The 27,347-nt window shown below is 42.4% G+C and overlaps 1 protein-coding gene across 8 annotated transcripts in view; it reads left to right on the forward strand.

Annotated features, from left to right (window-relative positions):
- NR2C2 (nuclear receptor subfamily 2 group C member 2) overlaps positions 1-26,817 on the forward strand; it is an 83,119-nt gene extending 56,302 nt beyond the window's left edge. For 5 of the 8 annotated variants that reach the window (XM_070433559.1, XM_070433561.1, XM_070433558.1 and 2 more), the window contains 12 exons: positions 873-1,073; positions 3,216-3,318; positions 6,224-6,403; positions 7,589-7,736; positions 8,500-8,593; positions 10,626-10,759; positions 11,658-11,835; positions 12,922-13,043; positions 13,788-13,927; positions 15,491-15,628; positions 16,651-16,756; positions 20,227-26,817. In XM_070433559.1, the coding sequence (XP_070289660.1) occupies positions 873-1,073; positions 3,216-3,318; positions 6,224-6,403; positions 7,589-7,736; positions 8,500-8,593; positions 10,626-10,759; positions 11,658-11,835; positions 12,922-13,043; positions 13,788-13,927; positions 15,491-15,628; positions 16,651-16,756; positions 20,227-20,401 (1,719 nt within the window). In that variant the 3' untranslated portion in view covers positions 20,402-26,817. Of the gene's footprint in view, positions 1-872; positions 1,074-3,215; positions 3,319-6,223; positions 6,404-7,588; positions 7,737-8,499; positions 8,594-10,625; positions 10,760-11,657; positions 11,836-12,921; positions 13,044-13,787; positions 13,928-15,490; positions 15,787-16,650; positions 16,757-20,226 lie in introns of those variants that run through there. The other 3 variants (XR_011473700.1, XM_070433563.1, XM_070433564.1) reach the window with 3 other exon arrangements.
- Positions 26,818-27,347: the final 530 nt, after the last annotated feature.

Genomic DNA, 27,347 nt, shown 5'->3' on the forward strand with positions numbered 1-27,347 from the left:
TTTTTTTTATTGATTTTTTTACAGAGAGGAAGGGAGAGGGATAGAGAGTTAGAAACATTGATGAGAGAGAAACATCAATCAGCTGCCTCCTGCACACCCCTCACTGGGGATGTGTCTGCAACCAAGGCACATGCCCTTGACCAGAATTGAACCCGGAACCCTTCAGTCCGCAGGCTGACGCTCTATCCACTGAGCCAAACCGGTCAGGGCAAGAACAAGGATATCTTTTAAGTTAAACCTATCATCTACTGCTTATTACTGTCTTCATTTTATAAAATAAAGGGCTTTTCTTTTTTCAGTTTTATTGAGATATAATTGATGTAAAACAAGTTTAAGGTGTACAACATAATGAATTGACTTACTAATTGTGAAATGATTACCACAATAAGTTTAGTTAACATCCATCATCACATATAGATACAGAAAAAAGAAAAAGAAAAAATGTATTTTTTTCTTGCAATGAGAACTCTTAGGATATATTCTCTTAATAGCTTTCAAATACACCATATATCAGAGTTAACTGTAGTCATTATGTTGTGCATTAAATTCCCAGGACTTATAACTGGAAACTTATGCCTTTTGACCATCTTCACATAATTACCCTTCTCCTCACCCCTAAAGGGTGAAAATAGTGGGAATGATACCATCCTGGAATAAAGTTTTATGAAAAACTTTAGCTTTATGAAAATTGTATTCTGAAAAGTTCACTGTTGTGTTTTATTTTTCTCACTTCACCATGCACTGGTGAAACTGCATCTTTGACCAGCATTGACTCCAGGACAGCATTGGGCAGTCACTACTTTGAGCACCACCTGCAAGTGCTCAAGTCGCACAATGCTCCATGAGAGCAACCTCCATGTTGTGTCTTGTAGATTGTGACAGACCAGCAGACAGGACAGAAGATCCAGATAGTCACCGCAGTGGACACCTCTGGATCCCCCAAGCAGCAGTTCATCTTGACCAGCCCAGATGGAGCTGGAACTGGGAAGGTGATCCTGGCTTCCCCAGAGACATCCAGTGCCAAGCAGCTCATATTCACCACCTCGGACAACCTCGTCCCTGGCAGGATCCAGGTAAGGCCTGTTGACAGAGCATTCATTTACGCATTTCTGCTACTGGACTTGTTCCTGACTGTAACCTCTGCTCTGCCTTGGAGGCCAAATCTGTTTCTAAAAGATGCTTTGGGCACTGGTAAACATGGCAGGTTGCTGCTTTGGCTAAAGTAAAAAGTCAGCAAATGAATGGCAAGCCCAGTAGGCAGCCAACTACAGTACTCAGATGGGATGGAAGTTAAGCCAGGAAAAATCAGTGGCACACAGGAGACTGTCATGAGTGAGCTGGCACTGAGGCCACTTAGTTAACAAAGGCCACATGGTGGCAGCCCTTGGCCCAGGATATTTTAGGGATACCACTTTGGGCTGACCACAGTCAGACAAGGACAACTTGTTCTAATTCTTACCTCATCCTTGTCCAGATGGTCAGGCCTGGTCCAGCTCTTCATTGTATCCTCATTTATTCCTGTGAATCTCTGGGACCCTCAGTTCTCATCTCCACCTCTGCCCTGCTTCTCCCTATTCTGGCAAGGTGGGATGGGGTCAGGGGAAGATACAGGAAGGAGAAGAGCAAGGGCTTGAAGGAAAGCAGGGTTGTTGGGAAGCACTGAATTTCCAAGCACAGCAATTAAAGGAACAGACACTTGAGGGCAGTGTCCCATGGTGGACAAGCATGGAGAATGTTTTGTCAGGGTTAAGTAGGAATTCCATGTTTTTGTTTGTTTTTAAATTTTTAAAAATTTGTGGTAAAATAGAACAAAATTTACCATCTTAATTATTTTCAAATGTACAGTTCAGTGGCATTAACTACATTCACATTGTTGTGCAACTACTACCACCATCCAACCATCCATCCACAGAACTCTCATCTTCCCAAACTCTGTGCCCATTAACCACTGACTTCCCATTCCACCTTTCCCACCCCCAACCTCTGGCAACCACCATTCTATTTTCTGTCTCTATGAATTTGACTACTCTAGGGACCTCATGTAAGTGGAATCCTGTAATATTTGTCCTTTTGTGAATGTCTTATTTTACCTAGCATGTTTTCAAGATTTGTCCCTGTCATAGCAGGTGTCAGAATCTCTTTCCTTTTTAAGGCTGAATAATATTCCATTATATGTATATATCAAACTTTGTTTATCCAATCATCTGTTGATGGATACTTGGGTTGCTTTTACCTTTTGGCTATTGCAAATAATGCTGCTAAGAATCTGTGTTTTGGGGATAGACTTTTTACTATGGAGAAAATTAAGGAAGGAAAGGATATTTTTTTCTTCTGATAAAGCTGGGTTTAGAATGCCAATTTGTTCAACTTTCAGAATTGTGCTTTTGAGAAACTCATAGTACAGTTAGTAAATACTGCCGCAAACTTGCTTTCCCACAGTACATTCTGATCATCTGAAATCAGAATTCCTCACTGCTAATTTAGACTACTCCTTGTTTGTGAAAGGATGGCTATTGATTTTGCTGCATGTTTTACAAGAGGTCATTCTATATAATGATTTCTGTATATATATCCACCATACATATATCATGGTACATTATTTGGTACATTATTTAATAACAGCTATTTTTCACTTTCTCATATTGGTATCAGTTAACAGTATTCTTCAAGACTAGTAGCACTATTTGTCACCCAGAAAGTCACCTATAAATAAAGGAGAAATAGCAGGTTTTAGAGGTCACCTATTCTAGTTATTTTACTCCCAGCTCCCTCAATAGGAGACCTGCTTATAACTAATAAAGCTTGATTATTTCTCTGCCAAATGTACATCTCTGCATATTTTCAAGCTATTTGGTGGGAATAGAGGCAGCCAAAAACACCTTCAATGTCTTTATGTTGAGACTTCTATATGTGATTCCCCACATGGCCCCGTCTGGGTAATTGTGGTAGCCAGATAGGAGAGCAGGTCGGTGAAAACCAATGCTTGACCCTGTTGAACCTCCCAAACCCCCACCTCCTGATGAAGAGGAGCAGTTCAGATGAGCAGCAGGGCAATTCTGGGTGTCAGATTAAGTTGTCAGGTGGAATTTTCCCAGTTCTGCCCAAATCAGCTCTCCTGCATAGAAACTCAAGATTAGGAATTTACAGTTAAGCATTACTTTGCTTAGCTGTCTAATTTTTAATCCCCACCCTGCTTGTTTCCTGATTCTTCTTAGATCGTCACAGACTCTGCTTCTGTGGAGCGTTTGCTTGGGAAGGCTGAGGTCCAGCGGCCCCAGGTGGTAGAGTACTGTGTGGTCTGTGGGGACAAAGCCTCTGGTAAGTAACCCTACCTCATGCTAGGTGCACATCATGGCCCAAATTGGGGATGAGGGGTAATGGAGAGAGAACATTTTCTATAGAGTTGTAGGTTCAAGCCATGAACTCCACTTTTCTTACTGGGGTAATATATGTAAGCAAATCAGTTTGTCAAATTATTAGGATCAAAAAAGTCAGGAAACTATTTCTGTGATTTGTAAATCATGGTTGAGCATTGAATATGTATGTGCTACTAAGAAAGTAATCACTTCTTTAGTCAGTATTTGCAGAGTGCTTTGCTGTTTCACAAAATGTGTTATTTAGTCCCCCTTCATCCTATAAACTATCTCTGTCATCCATTCACTGTAACCCAGTATGATAAACTGCTAAAATGCAGGAGAAGGGAGCATGTGATCCTGGCTGGAGTCCCAGGGTCAGGTAAGGCCCCTAGAGGCAGTCACATCTGTGAACCTTGGAGGTTGAGTGTGCCTACGTGAGGTAAAACAGAAGGGCATTCCAGCTGGTGGAGCCAGGGCTCAGTTTGATGCCCACACCCACAGTGTCTTTGGGGAAGAGCTCCTGGGCATATGGGTACCAGGAAAATGGAGAAGATGTCTAGCCCAAAAGTTTAGACTTTGGTCTGCTAACACTGAAGGCTGTAGAAGATAATTGAAGCAGGCAGGGAGGAATAGAGGAATCCCATATAATAAAAGGGTTATATGCAAATCAACAGAAAGGTGGAACAACCTGTCGCTACACTGACCACCAGGGGGGCAGACGCTTAATGCAGGAGCTGCCCCCTGGTGGTCAGTGTGCTCCCAGTGGGGGTGGGGGGGGTGGGGGGGGAGACAGGGAAGCCCACTTAGCCACAAGCCGGGCTCATGACTGGCGAGTGCAGCAGCAGTGGCAGGAGCCTCTCCCTCCTCTGCGGCAGCCCTAAGGATGTCCCACTGAGGGTTCCTGAACTAGTAAAGGGTGCAGGCGGGACTGAGGGACACCGCCCCACCCCCACCCCCACTAATGCCGTGCACCGGGCCTCTAGTATTTAATAAAGGTCCAGTCCCAGTGCTGCTAGGGGCTCAGGTCTGAGTTTTGTGGTAACTGCTTAGTTCCACTTTATTCTGTGGTCACAAAATTTAGAGGAACTTTAGACACTTTGTGGTTCTGGTTTCTTATTGTTTGGTTTTTTGTTTTGGTTTGTTTTTGTTTTGTTTTGGTTTGTTCTTTTGTTTGATTGTTTTAAAAAGGAGTCTGGACCAAGCCTCTTAGGAAGACAGCTCTAGGCAAGCATCTGTAGAAGCTCCAGTTTCCCTCGCAGCTTGTGACACCATTTGCCCTATCAGGGGTGTCCTGGCTCTGCTCCTACCCCTTATCCTGGTAAATCCAGCCCATTTCACCCCTTTGAAGCTTTCACCTGTGCTGCCTCTGTCCTCATCCCCCTTTTATAAAACGGACCTCACTGAGCATTTGTTGCATTCTCTTATAATTGGTTTTTACAGACCTGTCTTGCCCATCAGAATGTGCTCTTTTTGTCAGACCCTTCCATCTCTATATCCCTACCCACTGCAAATTTTTGAACAAATGAATGAAGCATGAACATAAGGAAAAGGGCACAGAATCTTTTGGGCTTCCCCATTTGTCACTCTCTTTCTGGGCTTAAAGAAACAGCCTAGTCACAAGCTCATACTGCCATTGTCTCCAGATATTGGAGATCACTCTAAGGGTTAGAAAGCCTAAGGAAATACCCTGCAAAAAAGGAAAAATGATGCCTACATGGTAGGTAACAGTTTTAGCACAACTGTTCTTAAAGGCACAAAATAGAGACCCTCCAAGTATACCCTTGGGGAATGGCTCCAAGTGCTAGAGCTTAGGACAATAGGATGCTCTGTAGCTGCTGTAAATGATGATCCCATGAAACGTGTCCTCCCAGCAGTAGCTAAGACATTAGGTTACATAAGACTGAACTATGTGGTGATGGAAGGAGACTTGTCTTGAAGGAGACTTATATTGTGGTGAACACACAATACATTATGTAGGTGATGTATTAGAGAATTGTATACCTGAAACCAATATGATTTTATTAACCAGTGTCACCCCAATAAATTCAATTAAAAAAAATAATAAAACAACTATGGTCAGTCCCAGCTGGGAACAAATGAGTTACAATGCCTGTGGAAGCACTTTGTGAACTAAGAAGGGTAAACTGAGGTGGGGGCTCTTTTTAATGTCATTGGTAAGTAAGGGTTAGAAACATCACAGTAACCAAGATTAGAAAAAAACTGTGTGTAATAAGTGTATTTCTAGGACTAAGTTTCCAAAAGCATCTGACTAGCTAACCCAAGTGAGCTACATGGCAACCTTCCTTCACCTTGAACCTGCTCAGTCACAGTCCTCATAATTCCTCTCATCATTCCACTTCCTCCAGGGGAGGTCAAGGGCCCAGGACATGGCTAACACAGGGGTAATAAATACAGGAGTGAGACCCTGTGTGCTAAAATATCACATGCATGTGTTTGCTACCTGCCACTCTTGGCAGGACAGGGGAGTTGAGTAGCTTTGCAAGCTTAGGTCTGCAGAGCCAAGACCAGGGTGTGTGCAGAGGACAGTACAGTTCAGCCATCCCCCTTGAGCTCCTACTGTATGGTATGTCCTTCATGTACTAAGAGCATTAAGGACATGCCATTTACCAGGTGTCACATCATCTGTCTGAGCTTAAATTTTTTCATCATGACCTTCTAGGGCTCCTGTAAAGATTATAGAGAAATCACATAAAAGACTTGCTAACTCCTAATTACCAATGCTTAATGCTGCGGCCCGGGCATCTGACTACACACCAGTCACTTTGAAAGACATACATTAAAAATAGGGCCTGTGACGGGTCACCTCTTTTCTTGGTAAAACTGCTTTATACATTCTGTCCTTTCAGGCCGTCACTATGGGGCTGTCAGTTGTGAAGGCTGCAAAGGTTTCTTCAAAAGGAGCGTAAGGAAAAATTTGACCTACAGCTGCCGGAGCAACCAAGACTGCATCATCAATAAGCACCACCGGAACCGCTGTCAGTTTTGCCGGCTGAAAAAATGCTTAGAGATGGGCATGAAAATGGAATGTGAGTAACAGTATTAAAGAAACCACGTGAGTTAACAAGGAGGGAGAAAGTAAGCATTAGTCTGTTAACTAAGGTTTCTGTGTCTGGCTTTAAAATACTAAGAAGAAAAAATCCACTCAAGCTTCATTTTGGTTTACCTTCGGGCTCAGCGTGGTGTTTCGGTACTGACACTGCTGGGATTGGTCAGTTCCCGTGTATGTGGAAACCTCCCAGTAAATCGGGAGGCAGCGATGTGGAGTGGGGTAAACACAGGCTTTGTAGTGAAGCTGATACCAGATCAGACTCTAGCTCTGCCCCTTAGGAACTGTGAGGCCTGGGGAAGACATGTAGGTTCTCTAAGCCAAAGGGGCCTCCTCTTTGAAATAGAACCCTTTACCTTACATATTGGATCTGGAGTTTAGTCTTTCTTTTAATAAAAAGGTCATTATTTTTCAGTTGTTTCTGGCATGTATACCTATTCTTATACCAGATTACTGAAGGGAGAAGTTGCTAGGGTGATAGAAAATTGACAACACACACTTTGCAGAAGTCATGCATGCTGGAGGTGGACATAGAGTTGTTCCTCTACAATGTGTAGCATTGGACAAGCTCTCTATTGAAGACCCACTTGAAGATGAGTGTTTCTCACCCTGGAGAGAGTCCCTATTGTTAGCAAGTAAGAAGTGAAAACCCAGCCCTAGCCCATTTGGCTCAGTGGATAGAGTGTTGGCCTGTAGACCGAAAGGTCCCGGGTTCGATTCCGGTCAAGGACACGTACCTCAGTTGCAGGTTCCTCCCCGGCCCAGGCCCTGGTTGGGGCTTGTGCAGGAGACAACCAATCGATGTATTTCTTTCACATCGATATTTCTCTCTCTCTTTCCCTCTCTCTTCCACTCTCTCTAAAAAGCAATGGAAAAATATTCTTGGGTGAGGATTAAAAAAAAAGACGTGAAAACCCAGAGGGCTCTGGATGGACCCTCACAAGGCCATGTGGATGCTATGCTGCAGTTCTTCGTAGGCAGTGCCCACCATCTTGAGCTCTTTTCCTGCCTTTAGATTTGGCATGGCATTGCTTGGCTTTGAACCTTTAAAGCTCCTTTGGCTAAAAAGTCCACTATGAAAATTGAGCTTGACTTTCTAAGTAAGACTATAGTTTTTATTGATTCAAATCTTTCCTCTAAATATGAATATTTATTGTTATTTAAGCTGTACAGAGTGAACGGAAGCCCTTTGATGTACAGCGGGAGAAACCAAGCAATTGTGCTGCTTCAACTGAGAAAATCTATATCCGGAAAGACCTGAGAAGTCCTCTGATTGCCACTCCCACATTTGTAGCAGATAAAGATGGAGCGAGGTTAGTCTCTGTTTTGACAAAGGGTAAAACTACCATCAGCTTTGTTGCTGATCAGAAGAGGCACTGGTGTTTTTTGGAAAGGGGACTTATATGTCTCCCCACCTGCCTGGAAAGCCATCAACCTTGTCTTGCCTCATTCCACCCCTTTTGGACTGCTTCAGTCAAACCTCTGTACTGTCCTGAGGATGGCTGATGGGGTCAGAATTTTTCAAGGGCTCAGATTATGTCTTGCAGTTTGGCATTATTCATGCAGGAAGACAGTTGTAGAATTCCAGATTGGGATTTTTTTGTAGTATAGACAAAAGGCCTAAGTCCCAGGTGTGGGCCCAGATAAGTGCCACAAGTTAATTTATATGTTCTTTTTAATGTAACCTATTGAACTTAATTTAAAAGGAACAGAAAGCAGGAAAACAAAAAATCCAAAGGTATCACAGAGAGAACTAGAATTGAGAATGCCTTAGTGATATTCTGAAGATCAAGTTAACATTATTTGGCAGAGCAGCCAAAGTCCCCAGTCAGCACAGAAGCAAGCCCTGGGGATGTGCGTCTGTGTGTCATCCTGTCTCAGGCTATAGACCCAGCTGTGTGCACATCTCATTGCAGAGAAAAGGGGGTTATTCAGTCACTTAGTGTGTGAGTCTAGTTAGAGCTTTTCTTTTACTCAGACAGCCCTGCAGATGTGGAAGGGACAGGGAAATATAGCATGATCATACTGTGCATTAAATGTTGGAAGCTACTCTGGGTTTCTTTATGTCTTAAATAGACAAACAGGTCTTCTTGATCCAGGGATGCTTGTGAACATCCAGCAACCTTTGATACGTGAGGATGGTACTGTTCTCCTGGCCACAGATTCCAAGGTGATGTTATGCCTTCTCCTCCATTTTTATGTTGCAGTGCAGACTGCTTTTCTAAATGTGTGTTCCACCTTCTTCTTGGCCTTTAGAGACCACATTGAAAGCATGACCTTCTGCTTCTCAGTTTACTTGTGATTTAGCCCCCAGTGATTTGTTTTAGGGATGCTGATGGCTTTCAGAAACTCAGTCAGGGCTGGCTGGTCATAGTCATAACACGGTCTAGAGTTCAATTTGGTGAAAGTTCTATGGCTCTCTTCTCTATTAAGATGTTCACCCCCTGGTACACACATTGACAAACTAATGGCATGCTGAAGAACCAGCTACTTATCCTAAGATGGCCTTACAAAAGCCTCTAGATCAAGCATGTCAAACTCAAAGGCTAACATGGGCCAAATAAATAAGTTTTAAGTTTATGTGGGTTGCAAAATAACAAAAGCTTCAATTTTTATAGAAACATAGGTTTATTTTGATAGACATGCTAAATACAAAGGGCTGAAATAAATGAGTCATCGTTAATGAGTATTTGTTGTTGGCCACATGTGGCCCTCGGGCCTCAAGTTTGACATGCTTGTTCTAAATGATCTGCAGGAGGAAGTTCAGCCAGGATTTTAACAATTCTAAAACTATTAGGATAAATAAGTCATAGGGAATTTGACTTGTGGAATACAGAGATGTTTGTCAATCCGAGAGAGAGAAACAGAAAGAGAGAGAGAGAGAGAGAACTGGCTAATTTATGAAGATAACTAAAGAGGAAGGTTTTATCCAGGCGAGGGAATCCATTGTCTTTCTCACCTTAACCCAGGTAATGAAGTAGCAGCCAGCCAGGGCTGAGGCCCGATTTTCTTCCCTGAAAGGAGTAACTCGGTAACAGAGCACTACTGGCACTGCTGCCCTTAGAGTCAGAGCTGGGCCTGCAGACTACCTTCTCATGTGTTCACGTGCACATCAATGTGCACACTCTGTACATTAAGGAGCATCCTTTTTGGGGAAAGAAAAGGCAAAAATTAGAGCCATTACTGGCATAGAGAGATGTCCTCTACCTAGTGGTCTTCAGGCTGGGCTGTAAAACTGAAAGGAAGGATCAAATAACCTTAAAACTCCTGACTACCAAGGGATTTCACAGCAACTGTTCTGTTGTGCCTCTTTATTGGTAAATAACGTGCCTTTAAATGGCTATACTACATTCAGTTTATCTGTTAATCAGCTGATGAACATTTGGGTTGTTTCTACGTTTTGTCTATTGTGAATAGTGCTGCTTATTAACATTTATGTACAAGGTTTTTTGTGCATGTTTTCATTTCTCTTATGTACATGTCTAGTAGTGGAATTGCTGGTCATAACGGTAACTGTGTTTAAACTTAGAGGAACTGCCAGACTATTTTTCGGTGACTATACCATTTTACGTTCCAACCAGCTGTGGGTGAGGATTCCAGTTTCTCCACATCCTCCCCTACACTTACCTGTTTTATTATAGCTGTGTTAGTGGGTGTGAAGTAGTAGCTCATTGTGGTTTTGATTTACATTTCCAGTGATGTTGAACATCTTTTCATGTGCTTATGGCTATTTGTATGTCTTCTTCGAAGAAATGCCAACTTAAATCCTTTGCTTATTTTTTAACTGGTTTATTTTTCTTTTTATTATTGAGTTGCAAGAGTCTGTTAGATATTCTGGCAACTAAACTATTATCAGATGTATGATTTGCAAATATTTGTCTTGTGTATGTGAGGGAGGGGGTGTATTTTTACTTTCTTGGTAATGTCTATTGAAGCACAAAGGTTTTAATTTTTATGATATTGTTTATCTTTTTGATCTTTCATTTTATCATGTATAGATTGTGTAACTACCACCACAATCAAGATATAGAACAAATCCATCACCAAAAAGATCTTCCTCATGCTGCCCTGTTGTAGTCATACCCACCTTTGAAGCTGTTTTTAAACCAACATTATACCTTCATTAGCCTGAGAGTCAGTGTGTATGCATATTCATCATGTGTGTATTCATCTTTTAATGTTACCGTTTTTTTGTTTAATAGGCTGAAACAAGCCAGGGAGCTCTGGGCACACTAGCAAATGTAGTAACCTCCCTTGCCAACCTAAGTGAATCCCTTAACAATGGTGACACTTCGGAAGTGCAACCAGAGGACCAGTCTGCAAGTGAGATTACTCGGTATGAACCCATGCGGGTATAGGCTCCCCTCCTGACATGCACACTCAGTCACTGCATTGTGAGGGTGGGTGGCAGCATTTTTAACACTCACCCTGTATTTAATCAAGGATTATAAAATTGTCACAGTTCCCCTGAACATGTCTCCTTTCAAAATCAAAGTTGCTTTTCATTCCAGACAATGAAAAAGGACATTGAGTAACTCAGTGGAAGCAGGGGAAAACTCTTCAGTGGACAAATGTTACTCTTCAGTCATTATTTATTATGCCTGGATATTAATAGCTCATTCCCTTTTCACAATTCTGTTTTAGCCTTTTTTTTTTTTAATGCATTATATTGACTTCAGAAAAGGGAGAGGGAGAGAGGGATAGAAACATTAATCATGAAAGAGAATCATGGATTGGCTGCCCTCTACTGGGGATCGAGCCCCCAATCCCGGCATGTGCCCTGACCAGTAATCAAACTGTAACCTTCTCTGGTTCATGTGTCACACAAGTGTGCTGGTTCTTATGTTCACTTGTGGTCTGATAACAAAATTTAGATCTGATCCAGTGGAAAGGAGATAGGGTCTGGTTCTACCACTTACTCTATGGGCAGTCTTGGAAAGTTAATTAACATCTCTAAGCCTCAGTTTTCACATCTATAAAATGGAGAGAATTCTACTTTGGAGAATAGTTGTAAAAAATAAAAATTACATGTAAAAATAATAATACATAGCTTAGTGCCCAAGGTGATGTATAGACAATGCATAGAAGCTTTCATTGTTATCCTTTCTCTCAGCAGGTAGAATATAAGTATCTTTCCCCAATGCATTGTTTTTCTAAATTATGTCTCAGCTAGAGTTCATTTTCCCTAAAAGCTATGGATTTATAATACTTGCTTGCTTCAATTTTGCTCACAGGGCATTTGATACCTTAGCTAAAGCACTTAATACCACAGACAGCTCCTCGCCTCCAAGCCTGGCAGATGGGATAGACACCAGTGGAGGAGGGAGTATCCATGTCATCAGCAGAGACCAATCCACACCCATCATTGAGGTTGAAGGCCCTCTCCTTTCAGACACTCACGTCACATTTAAGGTGAGTGTGTTAAGCCTAACCATGTGCCCCCATCCTACTAGGAGAGGAGCTTTGTCCCAAAGCTGGTCTCAGTTTAAAAATCAAACCTTGGAGTGAGCTCATTTCCATATTGTGGCGTTTGATTGGGATATTATATTCTAGAACTATATCCCCATTACAAAGCACTTTCACTCATCCTTTGTTCACAGTGGCATTTGGCTCTGAAGGTAACCCTGATAGGCTGACCAGCAAGGGCTTATTAGCTGACTGCTCTGCCTTCCACTTTCTGATAATGGCCTGGCTCCAGTACAGGCTGAGGCAGGCCCGTTGGTCTGCTCCAACAGCAGGCAGCCAGCCCTCATGCCCACCCATTGGGTCCTGACCATTTACCCTCTAGAATTATAGAAAGTAGATATTTGGTATCCTTGATGGGCACTGTGAGGCCCTCATAGGTCTTCTCCATCCTCTCCTCCACTGGCCTTCTATAGGACACTCCCAGCTTCCATGAGGCCCTCTTAATCACTAGTTCTCTAGAGTGAGTCTTTCTGTTCCCCAGCATTCTTTACTAGAGAGGTCTTGCCAGTCACTTAGGAAGGTTAGGTCCGTGCTTATAATTGCCCAAAGTACTGAGGACACAGATTACCAGTGAGATTCAAGCTTCAGAGGCAGTAGAGCTCCTTGTAGACAGTGGAGCTCCTGGAGCCCAGGCCTGACCTTCTGGTGGTGGGATATTCTCCTCCTACCTCTAGGTTTCTGCTAGGCTCTTACTTACAGTTGCCTTGAGGCCACCTACCAAATGTCTTCTAATCCAGCAATTTGACCCCCCCTTTTTCCCAATTTGATTTAGACTTAACCTATGACTCAAAGTGGACTTGCCTTAGAACAAATAATTTATTTGAGGCAAGAGTTGAAAAGTATGTATTTGTATGGCTAAGCTGGTTTGGGGGGTGGTCCCCATCATAGGATGGGTCCACGCAGAAGCCTCAACATCAGAGATGGTGTCTCTGGCTGCCATGATGTTGAAATGCAACAGGGATTTGTATTGACAAACCAAGCCATCTCCTGTCCCTCTGTTACCTCCTGTGCTCTGTACCTTCTCTTCTCCAGCTAACAATGCCCAGCCCAATGCCAGAGTACCTCAATGTGCACTACATCTGTGAGTCCGCATCCCGCCTGCTTTTCCTCTCCATGCACTGGGCCAGGTCAATCCCAGCTTTTCAGGCACTTGGGTAAGTGGCCTTTTTCTCTCTGTATCTCCAGCAAGGGTCTTCCCCTCTCTAGGAATGGTCTGGAAGATTTCTGAGGGCCCTTCCAGTTTGTTCCTATGACCTGATTTTTTTATTAAATATAGTCAGTGGACCTGTAGCCGGGGACCATGGATGCTAATGTTGCAGTGTTCCTCAAATCTTTATCAAGCTTCCTCCATGTGCTAAGGACTTAGAACTAGCAGCTAGGGATGGAGTGGAATAGAATCAGGAGTCATCCTAAAATCTGGAGACAAGTAGGGACATGCTGCATATGGGGGCATCAGAGATACGGACATACTGTTTTGCAATGCACCAGCCATGTCATCCGAAGTGTAAATTACCCAAGGCAGGGATGAAAACTGACTTCCTCCCTACTACAGTGTCAGCTCCTCCTTTTCAGGGTTTGCAGGCCCTCAATTCCTATGCCTAGATGTAGGGTATGTCTCCTCCAGAGTCTACACTCGGCTCTTAGTCCTTTAATTGCTGCATCCTCTCACGACAGAGGCACTAACTTACGTTCAAAGAATCTTTTTTTAAAAGAGTGGATAGTTTATCCTCAGAGAGACTTAGTTTAGAGATTCTTATACAGTGGTGTTCTTAGAAAATGATCCTGAATAGACCATAGACCTTCAATACACACTTGCTGAATCCACTTGTTTGGGGCATGCCTTGGTTTGGAGAAGTGCCAACTCACACCCACACCCACCCTCACCTCTGTGTCCCCAGGCAGGACTGCAACACCAGCCTGGTACGGGCCTGCTGGAATGAGCTCTTCACCCTCGGTCTGGCCCAGTGTGCCCAGGTCATGAGTCTGTCCACTATCCTGGCGGCCATCGTCAACCACCTGCAGAACAGCATCCAGGAAGGTAGGGTGGGACGTGGGAGAGTATGTCTCCCATCTAGGCTGTCCCATCACAAATTGGCTAATCTTAGTATCCCACACCATCCATAGGCTGAGGGAGATTTAACTTTTAAGTCATAGGAACTTTACTAGTCAGCATATTTAAATTTCTGCGTGATTGCCTGTTTTTCATATAATGAATATGAAAGGAGAAGGGGAGAAGATAATTGAAAAAAGTTGGCAACTTCCTGCTACATAGACATGTAGTGATATTTTCAGAATAATCACAGCTTATGTTTTCATCTTCATTAACAGGTTACCCTTTCGTTTGTGATATTTCACATAGCTTCACAACCCTATAAAGTAGAAACTATTATCTGTGTTACATATGGTAAGGTCCCTGGCTTGCCCCAAATGAAACAGCAAATAGAACATTTGAGGCACCAAGGCACCAACATAGGTCATGCAGACCTCCTGTTCCAGGACAGTTACCTCACCCAGTTCCTTGTGAATGAACAAATGACTCTCTTCTAAGATCTGTGGCAACCATCTAACATTGGGTGGACAGATCCCAGTGTGTCAGAACTGGGAGACATCTAGTGCAATCTGTCCACATGCTGTGTGTCCTCAACACACTGAAGAGCACAGCCAGGGTTCGAGACTAATACTGACAGTCTACACTTGCAGCTGAGTGGGAATTCAACTTTACTTGTAACTGAGCATTCCAGCTGTTTGATATCTAGCAATGTGACTTTACCTACTCACACCTTTGTTTTTGTAGTTAATCCTTTGAAATAGTTATAAAAAAGGTGATTTTTTAAAAACCCTACAACATTTTATTGAATTTAAGTTAGATCTCTTTACAAATGAGCTTTTAGTTCTTTTTAACTGAGTATGATGCTGATACCCCTCAGCAAAATGTTGTCATGAGTATTAAGTCAGATAACATATAGAATTGTTTTGACAAGTAAAAAAGTCAACATTTTAGGTTGGTAAATATTTATTAAATGCCTGCAGACACTTAGAAAACCTAACCATTGATAAGAACACACAAATGAGTCTTAAGCACAGAATAAAAGGAATTACCAATTTATACTATACGCCAAAGGTGCTGCCTAGGGTTGGGCCAGGGAGAACTGCAGGTCTAGGGGTTCATTATTGAAGCAAAATATATAACAGAGTAGAATTGGGATACCTGTTGTCATTTCACCTTCAACGGAAAATGAAGCTCTTGACCATCTTGAGATAACTGGTTTTTAAATTAAAACATGAAGTTAGCCCTAGCTGATTTGGTTCAGTGGATAAGCATCGGCCTGTGCACTGAAGGGTCCCAGGTTCAATTCCGGTCAAGGGCACATCCCCTGGTTGCGGGCTTGATCCCCAGTAGGGGTATGCAGGAAGCAGCCAATCAATGATTCCCTCTCATCGATGTTTCTATCTCTCTCTCCCTCTCCCTTCCTCTCTGAAATCAATAAAATAACATTTTTTTAAAAAACAAAAACGTGAAGTTATTCTCTTTCCCCTAAAAGAACCTTGTATTACTGTTCTTATCAGCCTTTCTTAGGGGATCTGTGATATTGATTTCTAGATAAACTTTCTGGTGACCGGATAAAGCAAGTCATGGAGCACATCTGGAAACTTCAGGAGTTCTGTAACAGTATGGCAAAGCTGGATATAGACGGCTATGAGTATGCCTACCTTAAAGCCATAGTTCTCTTTAGCCCCGGTAAGATATGCGGTGGTGGCGCATGTTTTCCACCTGTGTCTAATGATGTTTGTTAACATGAATTGTTGTGAAGATGTCAGTGGTGTAGAGAGCCCTGCCAGATTGTGACTGACTGTACTCACAGGTGTGCTTTGTTAACTTGGGTAAATACATACATTCTTTTAATTCTTGCCTTTACGGTCCAAAGAAATGGCTTGATATACCAAATAGATTTAATCTGTAATCTAATTAAACCATTGGCCAGGCAAGGGCATACAAAATAGGGTTCTACCATCCTGTATCTTTTTTATTTGTTTTGTTTGCTCTTTGCCAACTTTCAGGTTATGTTAGCATATATAAATTAAAACTGCACAAGTTTACCCATAGTCTCTGTGGAGGGCAGTAGCCAGCAGTTGCTACAGGGCACATGAAAAGGTATGGTCACAGCAGGTTAAGAAGAGGCAGCAGGAACTGTTGGTGGAAAGTAAAACAGATGGGCTGGCCTCACTCACTTCCCCTCGGAGCCTCCTGAGAGGTCACTTGGGTAACTGATATCCTTACCATTGTGTTGAACAGATGGGGTTGTAAAACAGCTTAACTTTTCCCTTCCTTCCCTGCCCTCCACTCACAAACAACAAACTAGCTAGTGAAAATGGGGAAATTATGTAATTAAATATCTAGAAAACAGTTTTTTAGATATTAGAAAATAAATTTCTAATTTCATGTGATAGTTTTAAAACTGATGTTTTTTAGAGTGGTAGAAAGTCAAATATCCAGAACCAGTAGTTGGGGCTGCCGAGGCTGGACTACTACTCAGGAGCTCAGCTCCCTCCTGGGCACCTCCAGGCCTTGGCTGAGCATAGGAAAATCCAGTGTTCTAAACACTATCCCAACCTTCAGAGTTCATTCTATTGATCAGCCTTCAGAGTTCCTTCTATTGTGCTTGAGAAATTTGTGAGAAGTTTGATTAAAAATAAGTTCTAAGCAATCCGTGAGGCTTTCCGAATACAGAGGGCAATTTGGGGGCACTTTTCTCTTTTCAGATCATCCAGGTTTGACTAGCACAAGCCAGATTGAAAAGTTCCAAGAAAAGGCACAGATGGAGTTGCAGGACTATGTCCAGAAAACCTACTCAGAAGACACCTACCGGTGAGACACACAGGCACATGCTCTTGCTCAGGGTGTAGAGGAATGCAGCTGGATCTGTAGTTGCAAATAGAAATTATGTTAGCCTTCCTATTTCTAGCAGCTGGTAAAGCCTCCATGTCATCACACCTTAGTTCTTGCATTTTATAGGTGGGAATGGAGTGTGGACAGTGCCAGGCAGGGAGGGTCAAGATATCAGGCCATCCCATCGTTGCTGGGTAACGGCGGGTGTCAGGACCTTGGGTTTCTCCTCTGTGATTTGGGGGTTAGAGCCGATGCTCTGTGGTCTCTTCTGGGGCTGACATGCGTGAGGCATGAGTCCTCCTGGAGACACTCCTTGTCCAGAACAGTTGGAAGCTCTGCTCCTCTGGTCCGCAGTCACTCCAGAGGCAATGCTAGAGGACTTGAAAGAAAAGTTTTCATTAACTGAAACCAAAGCTGACCCCTATAAAGCAGTGAGTGAGCAAGTTGTGTAAAATAGTAATTTCACCCACAGATAAAGGGTGAAATTTCTCTGATTGGAAGGGGGAGGGGGAAGGCCTGTGGCTGGCCCTGCTGGCAGAGTCTCTACCTCTGCTTTAGGCACACCTCTGTGGCCCACAGGCAGCTTTTGCCAAAGCAGAATCCATTTTCTACTGGGATCACTGAAGACCTCACCATGAATCTAGAATATCTTGAGCCTCAATACACATAGACTGGGACTGTCAAGTAATGCACCCATACTCAGAACTTATACATCCAGCCAGGCATGAAGGCAAAATGTCCCCCAAAGAGACTACTCCGCCACAGCATGCTAGTATCACCTTGACAATAGCAACTCTCTGGTCTTTGAAAGTAGATGTTCTGAAAAAATCCTGAATCACTCCTTGTCCAGTCAGGAACCCAGGAGGAGAAGGGGGCAAGCCAGGTGATTTGGGACTAAAAGTGAGATAAGGGAGGCTTTCTCATAGAATTCAGAAACCCACTCAAAGAAATTTCCCAAAGAAACAGCCCTAGTAGACTGCTTTATACCCTGTTTATACATTCACTTTACTTTTTCCCATCCTTATCCTTTTTTTCATACCATTTTTCCTCCTGAAATACCCTCTCATTCCTTTCCATTCTTTGCATCTCTGCTGATAGACATCTTAGCCAGCCTCTTAATCTTAAGGAGGCCCAGCTGAGATGTGGCATGCTCCAGGAAGTCCTCCTTGATTTGCCTTTGCTAACTTCCTGAAACCTTACAGCTGGTCAGCCTCTCCAGGTCTGTGGTGGTGTCCCCTTAAACCTTTGTGTGCCCTGCAAGACTTGCGGTGCTGGGTGAATGGATGATGGTCCTGGAATGCTACTTTCATAATGTGAATGTCTTTTCCCTTTTTAAAAAAACAAACATAAAATGGAATCTCCTCCCAGTGGAAATTTCATTGTAAAGGGAAAGTATTTGAATAGTTAATAAAGCTATTTAAAATTTTAAAAAAAAACACCCACACACAAAAAGCATGTTCACTGTAGGGAAAGATTAGAACATTCTGAAAAGCAAAAAGACATTTTTTTTACTCTGTAAATACCACTGTCTAGATTAACATTTTATGTATTTACTTCCAGAAGTTTTGTATGTACCTGTAATTGGAATCATAAAATATAAAGTAAGGTTTGGTAACCATTTTTTTAAAATTTAATATTCAGTGAGTATACATATTCTTCATCATTTTCCAAGGCTGAGGAAATGCTGTAATTTTTTTTTTTTAAATATATTTTATTGATTTTTTACAGAGAGGAAGGGAGAGGGATAGAGAGTTAGAAACATCGATGAGAGAGAAACATCGATCAGCTGCCTCCTGCACATCTCCTACTGGGGATGTGCCCGCAACCCAGGTACATGCCCTTGACCGGAATCGAACCTGGGACCTTTCAGTCGCCAGGCCGACGCTCTATCCACTGAGCCAAACCGGTTTTGGCGGAAATGCTGTAATTTAACATTTCCTGCTGATGAGAATGTAGGTTTTTTCCAGACTTTGTGCAGTAGCTATGGAGTGACTTTAGACAGTAGCCCATGGCCCCATGGCAAGGTCATGGTGTGCCCTCCCATCCAGAGTTTCTTCAAAAGAAAAACAATTTTACTGTTTTATTTTAAACTAGAGGCCCAGTACACAGGGTGCCTTGGCCTGGCCTGCGGGGATTGGACTGAAACCAGCTCTCCAATATACCCAGAGGGGTCCTGGATTGCGAGAGGGCAGTTCTAGGGTGACACATCACAGAATTGGGCTCCCTCCTCTCTGGTTCCAGGTGCATCATCCAAGAACTGCAGCTGCCAAGTCACTGCAGCTTGGCACTTCCTGCGTTGAGCATCTGTCCCCTGGTGGTCATAGCACGTCATAGCTACCAGTTGGAGCACCTGCCCCCTGGTGGTCATTGCACGTCATAGCTATCAGTCAGACAGTTGCTTAGGCTTTTGTATATATAGATTATAATGTTAAATTCTGGAAACTAGGGCAATATAGGAAAAGTTTTAATACGTAAGATCATTCTAAATCCCAATACCCAGAGGCTAACCATTAGCATTCCTGGTACATATCCTCCTGGGTACCATTTACGCATGTGCGCACAAATAAATACACACAAGTGCAACTGTGCTGTACTTGCTGCTTCACAACCTCCTTTTGAGTTTTTATTCAACTACATGTCATGGACTTATCAATGAATATGGATCTTTTTTTAATATATATTTTTATTGATTTCAGAGAGGAAAGGAGAGGGGGAGAGAGAAACATCAGTGATGAGAATCATTGATTGGCTGCCTCCTGCACACCACACATGGGGGATCGAGCCTGCAACCCAGGCATGTGCCTTGACCTAGTATCGAACCGTGACCTCCAGGTTCTTAGGTTGAGGCGCAACCACTGAGCCATGCTGCCGGGCTATGGATCTTTATTGCCCTTTTTTAATTTTTTTTAAAGATTTCTTTTGTTTTTTTGTTTTTAATATATATTTCAGAGAGGAAGAGAGAGGGGAGCGATAGAAACATCAATGATGAGAAAGAATTGATCAGCTGCCTCCTGCACGTACCCCACTGGGGATCGAACCCGTGACCCTTCAGTCCACAGGCCGACGCTCTATCCACTGAGACAAATCAGCTAGGGCTTTATTACCCTTTTTAATGAGTATGTCTTGATCCATTATATGAAGACAACATTTTTTTAACCTGTCCTTTGATAGATTTCCACGTTTTTCTTTTGGTTGGGGGTAGAGAGAGCTCCGCCCCCACCAAACAATGAAGGGAACATTATGTGTACATATATCTTTGCACTTTTTAAACTTTTTTTCTCATGAACTCCTAGAAGAGGAACTGCTAAAATCAGAAAAAGAAGAGGTGGATAGTGGGTGGATCTATTGTTAGGTTCAATTCTGAGCCGATAGGGCCCCTGAGAGCCTGTCCAGGATGAAGTCTGAAGGGCAGTGAGCCCTCCTTTCTCTAATGACCCTCCTTCTTACAGATTGGCCCGGATTCTTGTCCGCCTGCCAGCACTCAGGCTGATGAGCTCCAACATAACAGAAGAACTTTTTTTTACTGGTCTCATTGGCAATGTTTCGATAGACAGCATAATTCCCTACATCCTCAAGATGGAGACAGCAGAGTACAATGGCCAGATCACCGGAGCCAGTCTATAGTGCACACCACACACCTGCTGAGGAGCAGAAATGGCCTCCCGGGACCGCTCAGAGAGAAAGAAAATGGAAGTAGTAGTATTTTGGTATGTGCAAATATTTCCAGTATGTCCATCATTTCCTACCTGGTTCCTTCGTATCTGTTAATCCCAGGCCATAGCAACTAAAAGACTAGTAGGATCCTTTCCTGCCATAAGAAATGTGTTAATGCCTTTTGATGAAGCAGTAGATTTTGGAACAATCTTTTAATTCAATTTGTATTTAGAAATTCTCAAAGGGCAAAAAACAAAGTTTTATAATGTCAGAGACTAGTATTAAAACTAAAAGAACCTAAGAAAACAGTATGTGTGTGTATATATTAAAAATGTCCTTGGAATTAATAGCTACTAATTACCAGGGTAATAATATTAGCACTTTCTAAGCACTTCTTACCGATACGTAATGTTAGCAACATCTTGTCTATGTGCAGGGCAAATGGAAAACAGTATATATCTTTTGCCGAAATGCTAATAATTTCTGTGAAAATGCAATAGGGTATAGGAGACAATCATTTATGTTTAAGAAAAGGCATCATTCCTAATTATATGCATACTTTGGTGGTATTGAACTGAATTCCTGTGAGCAAATGAAAATGTGGCTTATCTGTATCATGCAGTAAGTGGGAGTGTGCTAGCACAGTTGGTGGTGACCCAAACCAAAAGCTTCCTCAGTCAAAGAGCTGATGCTTGTCAGATTCCCTGGTCTCTGGTCCTGGTCTGACAGGCATCTTCAGGCTCCTCAAAACCTCAGGCATCTTCGGGTGCCTGATTCTCAGAATTGGACAGCAACCAGTTAGACATTAATTGCCAATTCCTGCAGCAATTAACATCCCCAAATTACCTCCACTATGGCAGATGGAGCTTTCTGACCAAAAAGTGCAATTCAGCATTTTGAACCCTTGAGAGTAGTACTTCCTAAATACAATCTGGGTGGCTGCAGTTTTCAGATGGAGGGACATGGCCTTCCTGGAGTGTGAGGGTTCCTCTCTGGGATTTCTATTCCAAGTGACTCTATGGGCCTGTGTTCCTGCAGTTCAGAACTACTATGGGGGTGGAGTATGTGTACAGGATCTTGCTTCCTGGCTAGGGCAGTGGTGGTGAAGCTGAATGGAAGGGTTCTCTGTTGACCTTAAATATCAGGGTTTTCCAAAATGTCTCCAGGTCCAGTATCTCTGTTGACAAGTTTTTGAATGGCACTGGCCCACCGTGCACTTTGATTCCCCTAGGTGTGTGCCAGCAAAAACCCTGGAGCATTTAGGTAACGGATGCAGAAGCAGGCTGCCTGCTCCTTAAAAAATAACCCTTAATTCCCACTTATCTCCTTTCTCATAACTTAGAGCAACCATCGTATACAAGGACAGAATATGGTTATAAGGAAGTTCTATCTAGAGAAGTGCACCCATAAATTCCCATGGATGAGTTGCAGTGAGTATTTCCTTTGGGAAAAGTGGTGTGCCCAAGACTGAGTCAAGTACTTTGCATTTTCTTTTTTGTGTATATCAGAATAAGCAACTACAATATAAGGTTAAGCTTGCATCTCTTTAATCTTTGGATCAGATATCCAAAAAGATCCCAGGGCACTCCCTGGTCTGACTCAGGCCCTTAGTCATAGTAGGCACTTCACAAGATATGCATGGGTGTTGGGCAAGCCAGCCACAGGCTTACAGCAAAATGGGATGCTTTAACCTGAAGTGTTAGCAACACTTTATGAAAGTCATTATTGAGGATTAAGTGGGGACAGTTCAATTCTTTTATCACTTCTAGTTCATATCTTGCAAGCAAATTTTGGAGAATAGTGAAGGGTGCCCATTATAAAATGATGGAAAGGATAATGTCACCATCTTAAATGTTTGGTTTTCTAACTTTGAGTGATTTAAATTTTAAAATTAAGACCAAAAATTGGCCAAGACAAATGGAGTTAGGGCAGGTTTGTATCATTTCTGCTTGTGAAGGATTTTAGCAGAGGGCATTTTGAAGCATGTTCATGCATCTTACACAGCTAATTGTCTATTTTTCTCTTTTTAAATATAAGCATGTCTGTTGATCATAGAGTGGCTCCCTGAAAATATATATTGTGTTACATCTTTCAGATCTGAGTTCCGTGTTGGTGAAAAGGTCCGCACTGGCCAGCTCCCGCATTCCCAGGGGCAGGCCCTGTGGAGTCCTGTATCTATCAGGCTTTAGTCTCTGGTTGCCTTAAGATATTGGGGCAGCTTAGCCAAGACCTAGGCTGCAGTCCTGACAAACCCACTGCTTAGATAGGTTGGGAAGAGAAGGTGATAATCAGAAGGAGGGCAGTGAACACTTGGATAGGGAAGTGTCATACCCCTAGCAAGATAGCCCCTGAGAAAAGTCATTTTAGTCAGGAGGCTGCTGGTTCTAACCTGGTCCTTTTCCTTGAGTCCCTTTGCTGGTGGTGGCTGATTTCAATGGACCATTTTGGGGTTTATGCACTCCTCAGTAGTTTCCCATATCCTCTTGGCCTTACTCTGAAGTGGCCTGTTCCTTCAGGATCGGGTCCCACACAACCTGAATTGTCACTGCCCCAAATCATTTCAAGTTTTTTACAGGTCTATTCCATCTCTTGTCAGATTGGTTAAAAGAAGCGCAAAGTCAAGATTATTTAAAGGGATCCTAAGCTGATATTTGGGCTCAACTTTCACAAGGCTTTCAAACTCTAGATTTAGTGAAGTAGACCAGACCTCTGCCTGCTGAATCTCAGTGAAATAAGGTAGGAGTTAAATTCTTTGCCATGTAGCTATTCACACATACCCTTCTGCTGACTTAGCCAGTCCTCCCTCAATGGGGAAGGCTACACTGGCTAAGGGAGGTGGGGACAGACATGCACGGTTGCTTTGTGGCTCTTTTCCGGTGGTATCTCAGATAATGTTGGACAGTTATGTATAGTTGAAATTTGTGGAGTTCTTTATATATATAATAATAAAAAAAGGACAGGAAGAGACTTAGAAAAAGACCAAATTACTCATGCAAATAATACTTTCCAAGTTATTCCTGGAGAGTATTTTTAAGGCAGTATGTTACTGCCTTTCTAATTTGAGATTTTTGTGTTTATTGGGGATTACATTATTTATTGTCTAGTCTCTGTGGTTGGGGTTCTTTTTTGGTTTTTATATTTAATTTCAGGTGTAGTCACTTGTAAGATGTGTTATATAATATCCCTCGAGGGATTTTCTAGCTTGTCAGTGTCAGTATTAACTGTGGACTCTGTTTGAGGCAGTTGCCACCAGTCATGGTGATAGCAATGGACATGTCTACTCTATGCTCCCAAATGTATAGCAACACACTATAGCTTACTTAGCAGTTTTGCTTGTTTGGGGGACAGCCATGGCAGGGAGCCAAGAATTAGAAGGTTCTCTGGCTGTATCTACTGCTTTTATTCTGGGAAAATCACATCCTAATCCTTCGGGGTAGTTTTCAGCAGAGTAGTCTCACTCGCTGCCTGCACTCTGCCTGACAAGCAGCCCTTTGCTGTGGATCCAAGTACTGTGACCTGGTTAGATTCGAGTTCGGAAGTACGTGGCCTCCTTCTCAGTGGAAATTGCCTTATGTGCAATGGAGCTATAGGTGGGACATTTGAACCCTTCTCTGAGCCCAGGTCATGAAAAGTGTCATCTTCTGACATTCACCTTTAACTTGGGAGGTCAGTGCCCTTCAGATCCTGGAAAGTCTGATCAGGCAGGGCAGGTGACCCATGCTTTTGTCCCATATCCATTCCCTAGATTGCAGGCTCTTTGAAAATGTTTAACTTTGATGTGAATTTGTGATTGAAGACAGAGTGGGTTTGGATCTCTTGTACACAGGGCTTTGGACCTCCCCATGTGCCTCCTACCAGTGTGGCACAACTGTGTGTCTAGCCCTGAGCTCCCCTCAGCACATTGTGCGTGTACAGATTACCGACTTGTATGACTAAATGAATGTACATGTGTTTATATCTTCTATATATGTACAGTGTATATATATAGTGTGTATGTGTACATAGGTGTATATTATGTATACAGACATGTAGCCACATATCCAAACTCTCCTTGTTTTAAAGAGAATCTATGATAAGAGTTACTAAATTGATGTGGGTACTCCAAGATCCCTCAGCAGGATGGATTTGCCAAGATTTTAACTCCATTTTCCTTTGGGTGTGTCTGGCTGAGGAAGGCCATGAAGTTAAAATGTTCACTTTGTACCAGGGCAAGTTCTAGACAGAAAGGTCCTAACAATGACATTGCTATGTATTCTCTAGTGTGAGACAATGGCTAGGAAGCTGGAAGACAGTTTATCCTAACGTCCAGAAACTAGGTGGGGATCTTTAACCTAGTTGTCACACACCTCTTTATGGCCTAACTGGAAGGAACTTGGTAGGTCAAGCTGTGGGCCTTCCCTGGACTCATTGTCATGTGATCAGTTTCAGAATGGTCTGTGTCATGGGGCCTGGCTCCCAATTTTCCCCACTTGCGCTGGACTCAGTCTGCAGACGATGGGCACTGCACTGTGGCTAAAAAAATTCCCATCTAACGCAAGTTGTGGGGGGGAGACAACCGACCAAGTATTCTTTAAAAATAAGCATAATTGTTGATGGCTAACTTTATGGCATAAGTTACAAATCTTAAATTACTTCTCCACCTATAGCATGCAAATGAAATCCACTGACTTTCTCTAAATTATGATTTTAAAATCTCAGATAAAAATTGCATTTTAATATGGATATGCATGCCCTTAAAGCTACAGATGCCAAATGTCCAGCTCTACTCTGGTGAATTTTCCCCCTGAATCGGACTTTAAACTGAAACACAGCACTCGGGAGCCAGGCCCCAGCCCAGCTATAGTTGCTCATGGACCTGGTAAGCACAGGGGCCTGACTAACGGGAAGGCTGAAAGCTGGCCTGCTGAAAGAGATCTCTGGATAACTGCAAAAACATAATCCACAGGTGGTGGTGGTGGTTTTTTTTAATCTATTGAAATGTTTGAAAAACACTTCATTGAGACCATAGTACTCAGTGCCTTTTGTGAGACTGGGCCATTCAGCCTCCAGCTTCCCCATCTGTGATGTAAAGCTCCTGTCGCTTCACTGGCTGCCCAGCAGTGATTGTCACCTTCCCCATGTCCTTGCCTGTCGTGACAATCACTATTGAAGGTAGCTTTCCAATTCGAATAATACAAATGGAAGCTTGACAGTCTCTAAGTGAATCTTTAAAATAAAACTTTTCATTTGGGGCTATTAGCAGCAATCTAAAACTAAACAGTTTAAAGGGAAAGTCTGAGATATTTTTAATGCCCAGCTATACTTTTGATTAAGCCAATAATTTTGGTGTTTCAAAATGTATACTATATATAATAGAAAAAAAAGTGCTATCAAAAATGCTGAAAAAATGCTCAGCAACATTTACCAATTGTCAGGTTGTGGTAAAGCTTAATATTTGGATAACATTTGGAAATAGACTTTACATGAAAAATAAATGGCTTTTCTCTAGGAAAGTATAATCAGTTGTCATTTTAACAAGAGCATTCATGGACTCAAATGCTGCTGCCACGTACAACTCAAGTGCTGGAATATTTTTCTATATCCTCCCAATTATCTTGTAAACCAGTGTTCAACTAGTTTTATAACTGAAAAGCTACACATTTTTCATAGTACAAACCATAGTTTTTACCTGTAGTTTGGAACTGTTAAAATGTAGCTAAGTATTACCAGCCCTTTTCAAAGACATTAAAGGAAAACTTGGGTGTTAGATTTTCTTGGGACCGTTTCTGTACCCTCTGCCCTTCTCAATATAGAAAATATTGTCTATGCCATTACATTTTAATTCCAGGTTTAAAACCTGTTAAAAGCTGTAGCTTGAAATCAGCTTTATGTGATGGCATTTAAAATAGCATGTTCTTTTTTAATTGAATTTTATATCTAATCAATGTCTTCAGTCTTGAAGAAGAATTTGCATTGTTGTGTTTGTATATAGAGTATTGCAGTGCATGAATTAGCTTTATGCATTTTATTAAATGCTGTTTCAATGTGGCATTGTTGTGGCTTAATACTACTACCTAAATGAGGTTTATACTATTAAAAGTTAATTAAAGACTAATGTGCATCTTGTTTGTCCTTTCTCCTCACAATAGTAATAACATGCCTGACCACCAGGAGTCCCCAGAGCGCTCTCACCTAAACACCAAGTAGGTGGTGAGGACGCGCCTTAGTAGTCAGAACCCTGTAGCTCTCATCTCACCTTAGCCAAAAGCGACATAGCCCCATCCATTTGATGGCTCACTGGACTTGTTTCTGGAACAGGGCTTGGGCTGCCAGAACTCACAGACTGCCATCACAGACACAGAGCCAGGCCTCAGACCAGAGCAGACATATTCTTAAAGTTTCAGAAGTCATCTGACTCATTTTACAGGTGAGGATTCTGAGGTCCAAAGTCAAGATTCTCGGCAGAACCCACTGGCAGCCAGATAGCTTTCAAAGGGAAAAGGAAATTGGTCACTTCAGCAGAACAAGGTTGAAAACCGTCTGGCAAGCATTGGTTATGTGAATAAAATTAAGAAACTAGATGAATTATAAAAATCCTCATAGCAATCATCTCCAATAAGTTCCTCCCATTTTTGTAAATTTTAAAATCTTTTATCATTGTTGAAGTAGGAAATGGAAGACAACTGTTTAAAGAGATAATGCCCCCTAGTGGTGTTTGTTTCATGAATCATTATGTCTATGAAATAGCACATGAAAAAAACAGTAATGGTGGTGCTTTCCCATCAGGCACTGGACATTTATTCTCTCTCTAAAGAAGGGTCACTAGCTTGGTTTGGGGCAGTCCTGGCTAGCTACCTTTCTGGGCCCTGTGGACCAAGTAGGGAAGGAATACTTCCCTAAGGCCCTTTGTCTCACAAGCTGTGGAGACAGACCAAAA

This window comes from Myotis yumanensis, unplaced genomic scaffold, assembly GCF_028538775.1.
Source record: "Myotis yumanensis isolate MYYU_CA2020_CCGP unplaced genomic scaffold, mMyoYum1.0.hap1 SCAF_14, whole genome shotgun sequence".
Taxonomy (NCBI): domain Eukaryota; kingdom Metazoa; phylum Chordata; class Mammalia; order Chiroptera; family Vespertilionidae; genus Myotis; species Myotis yumanensis.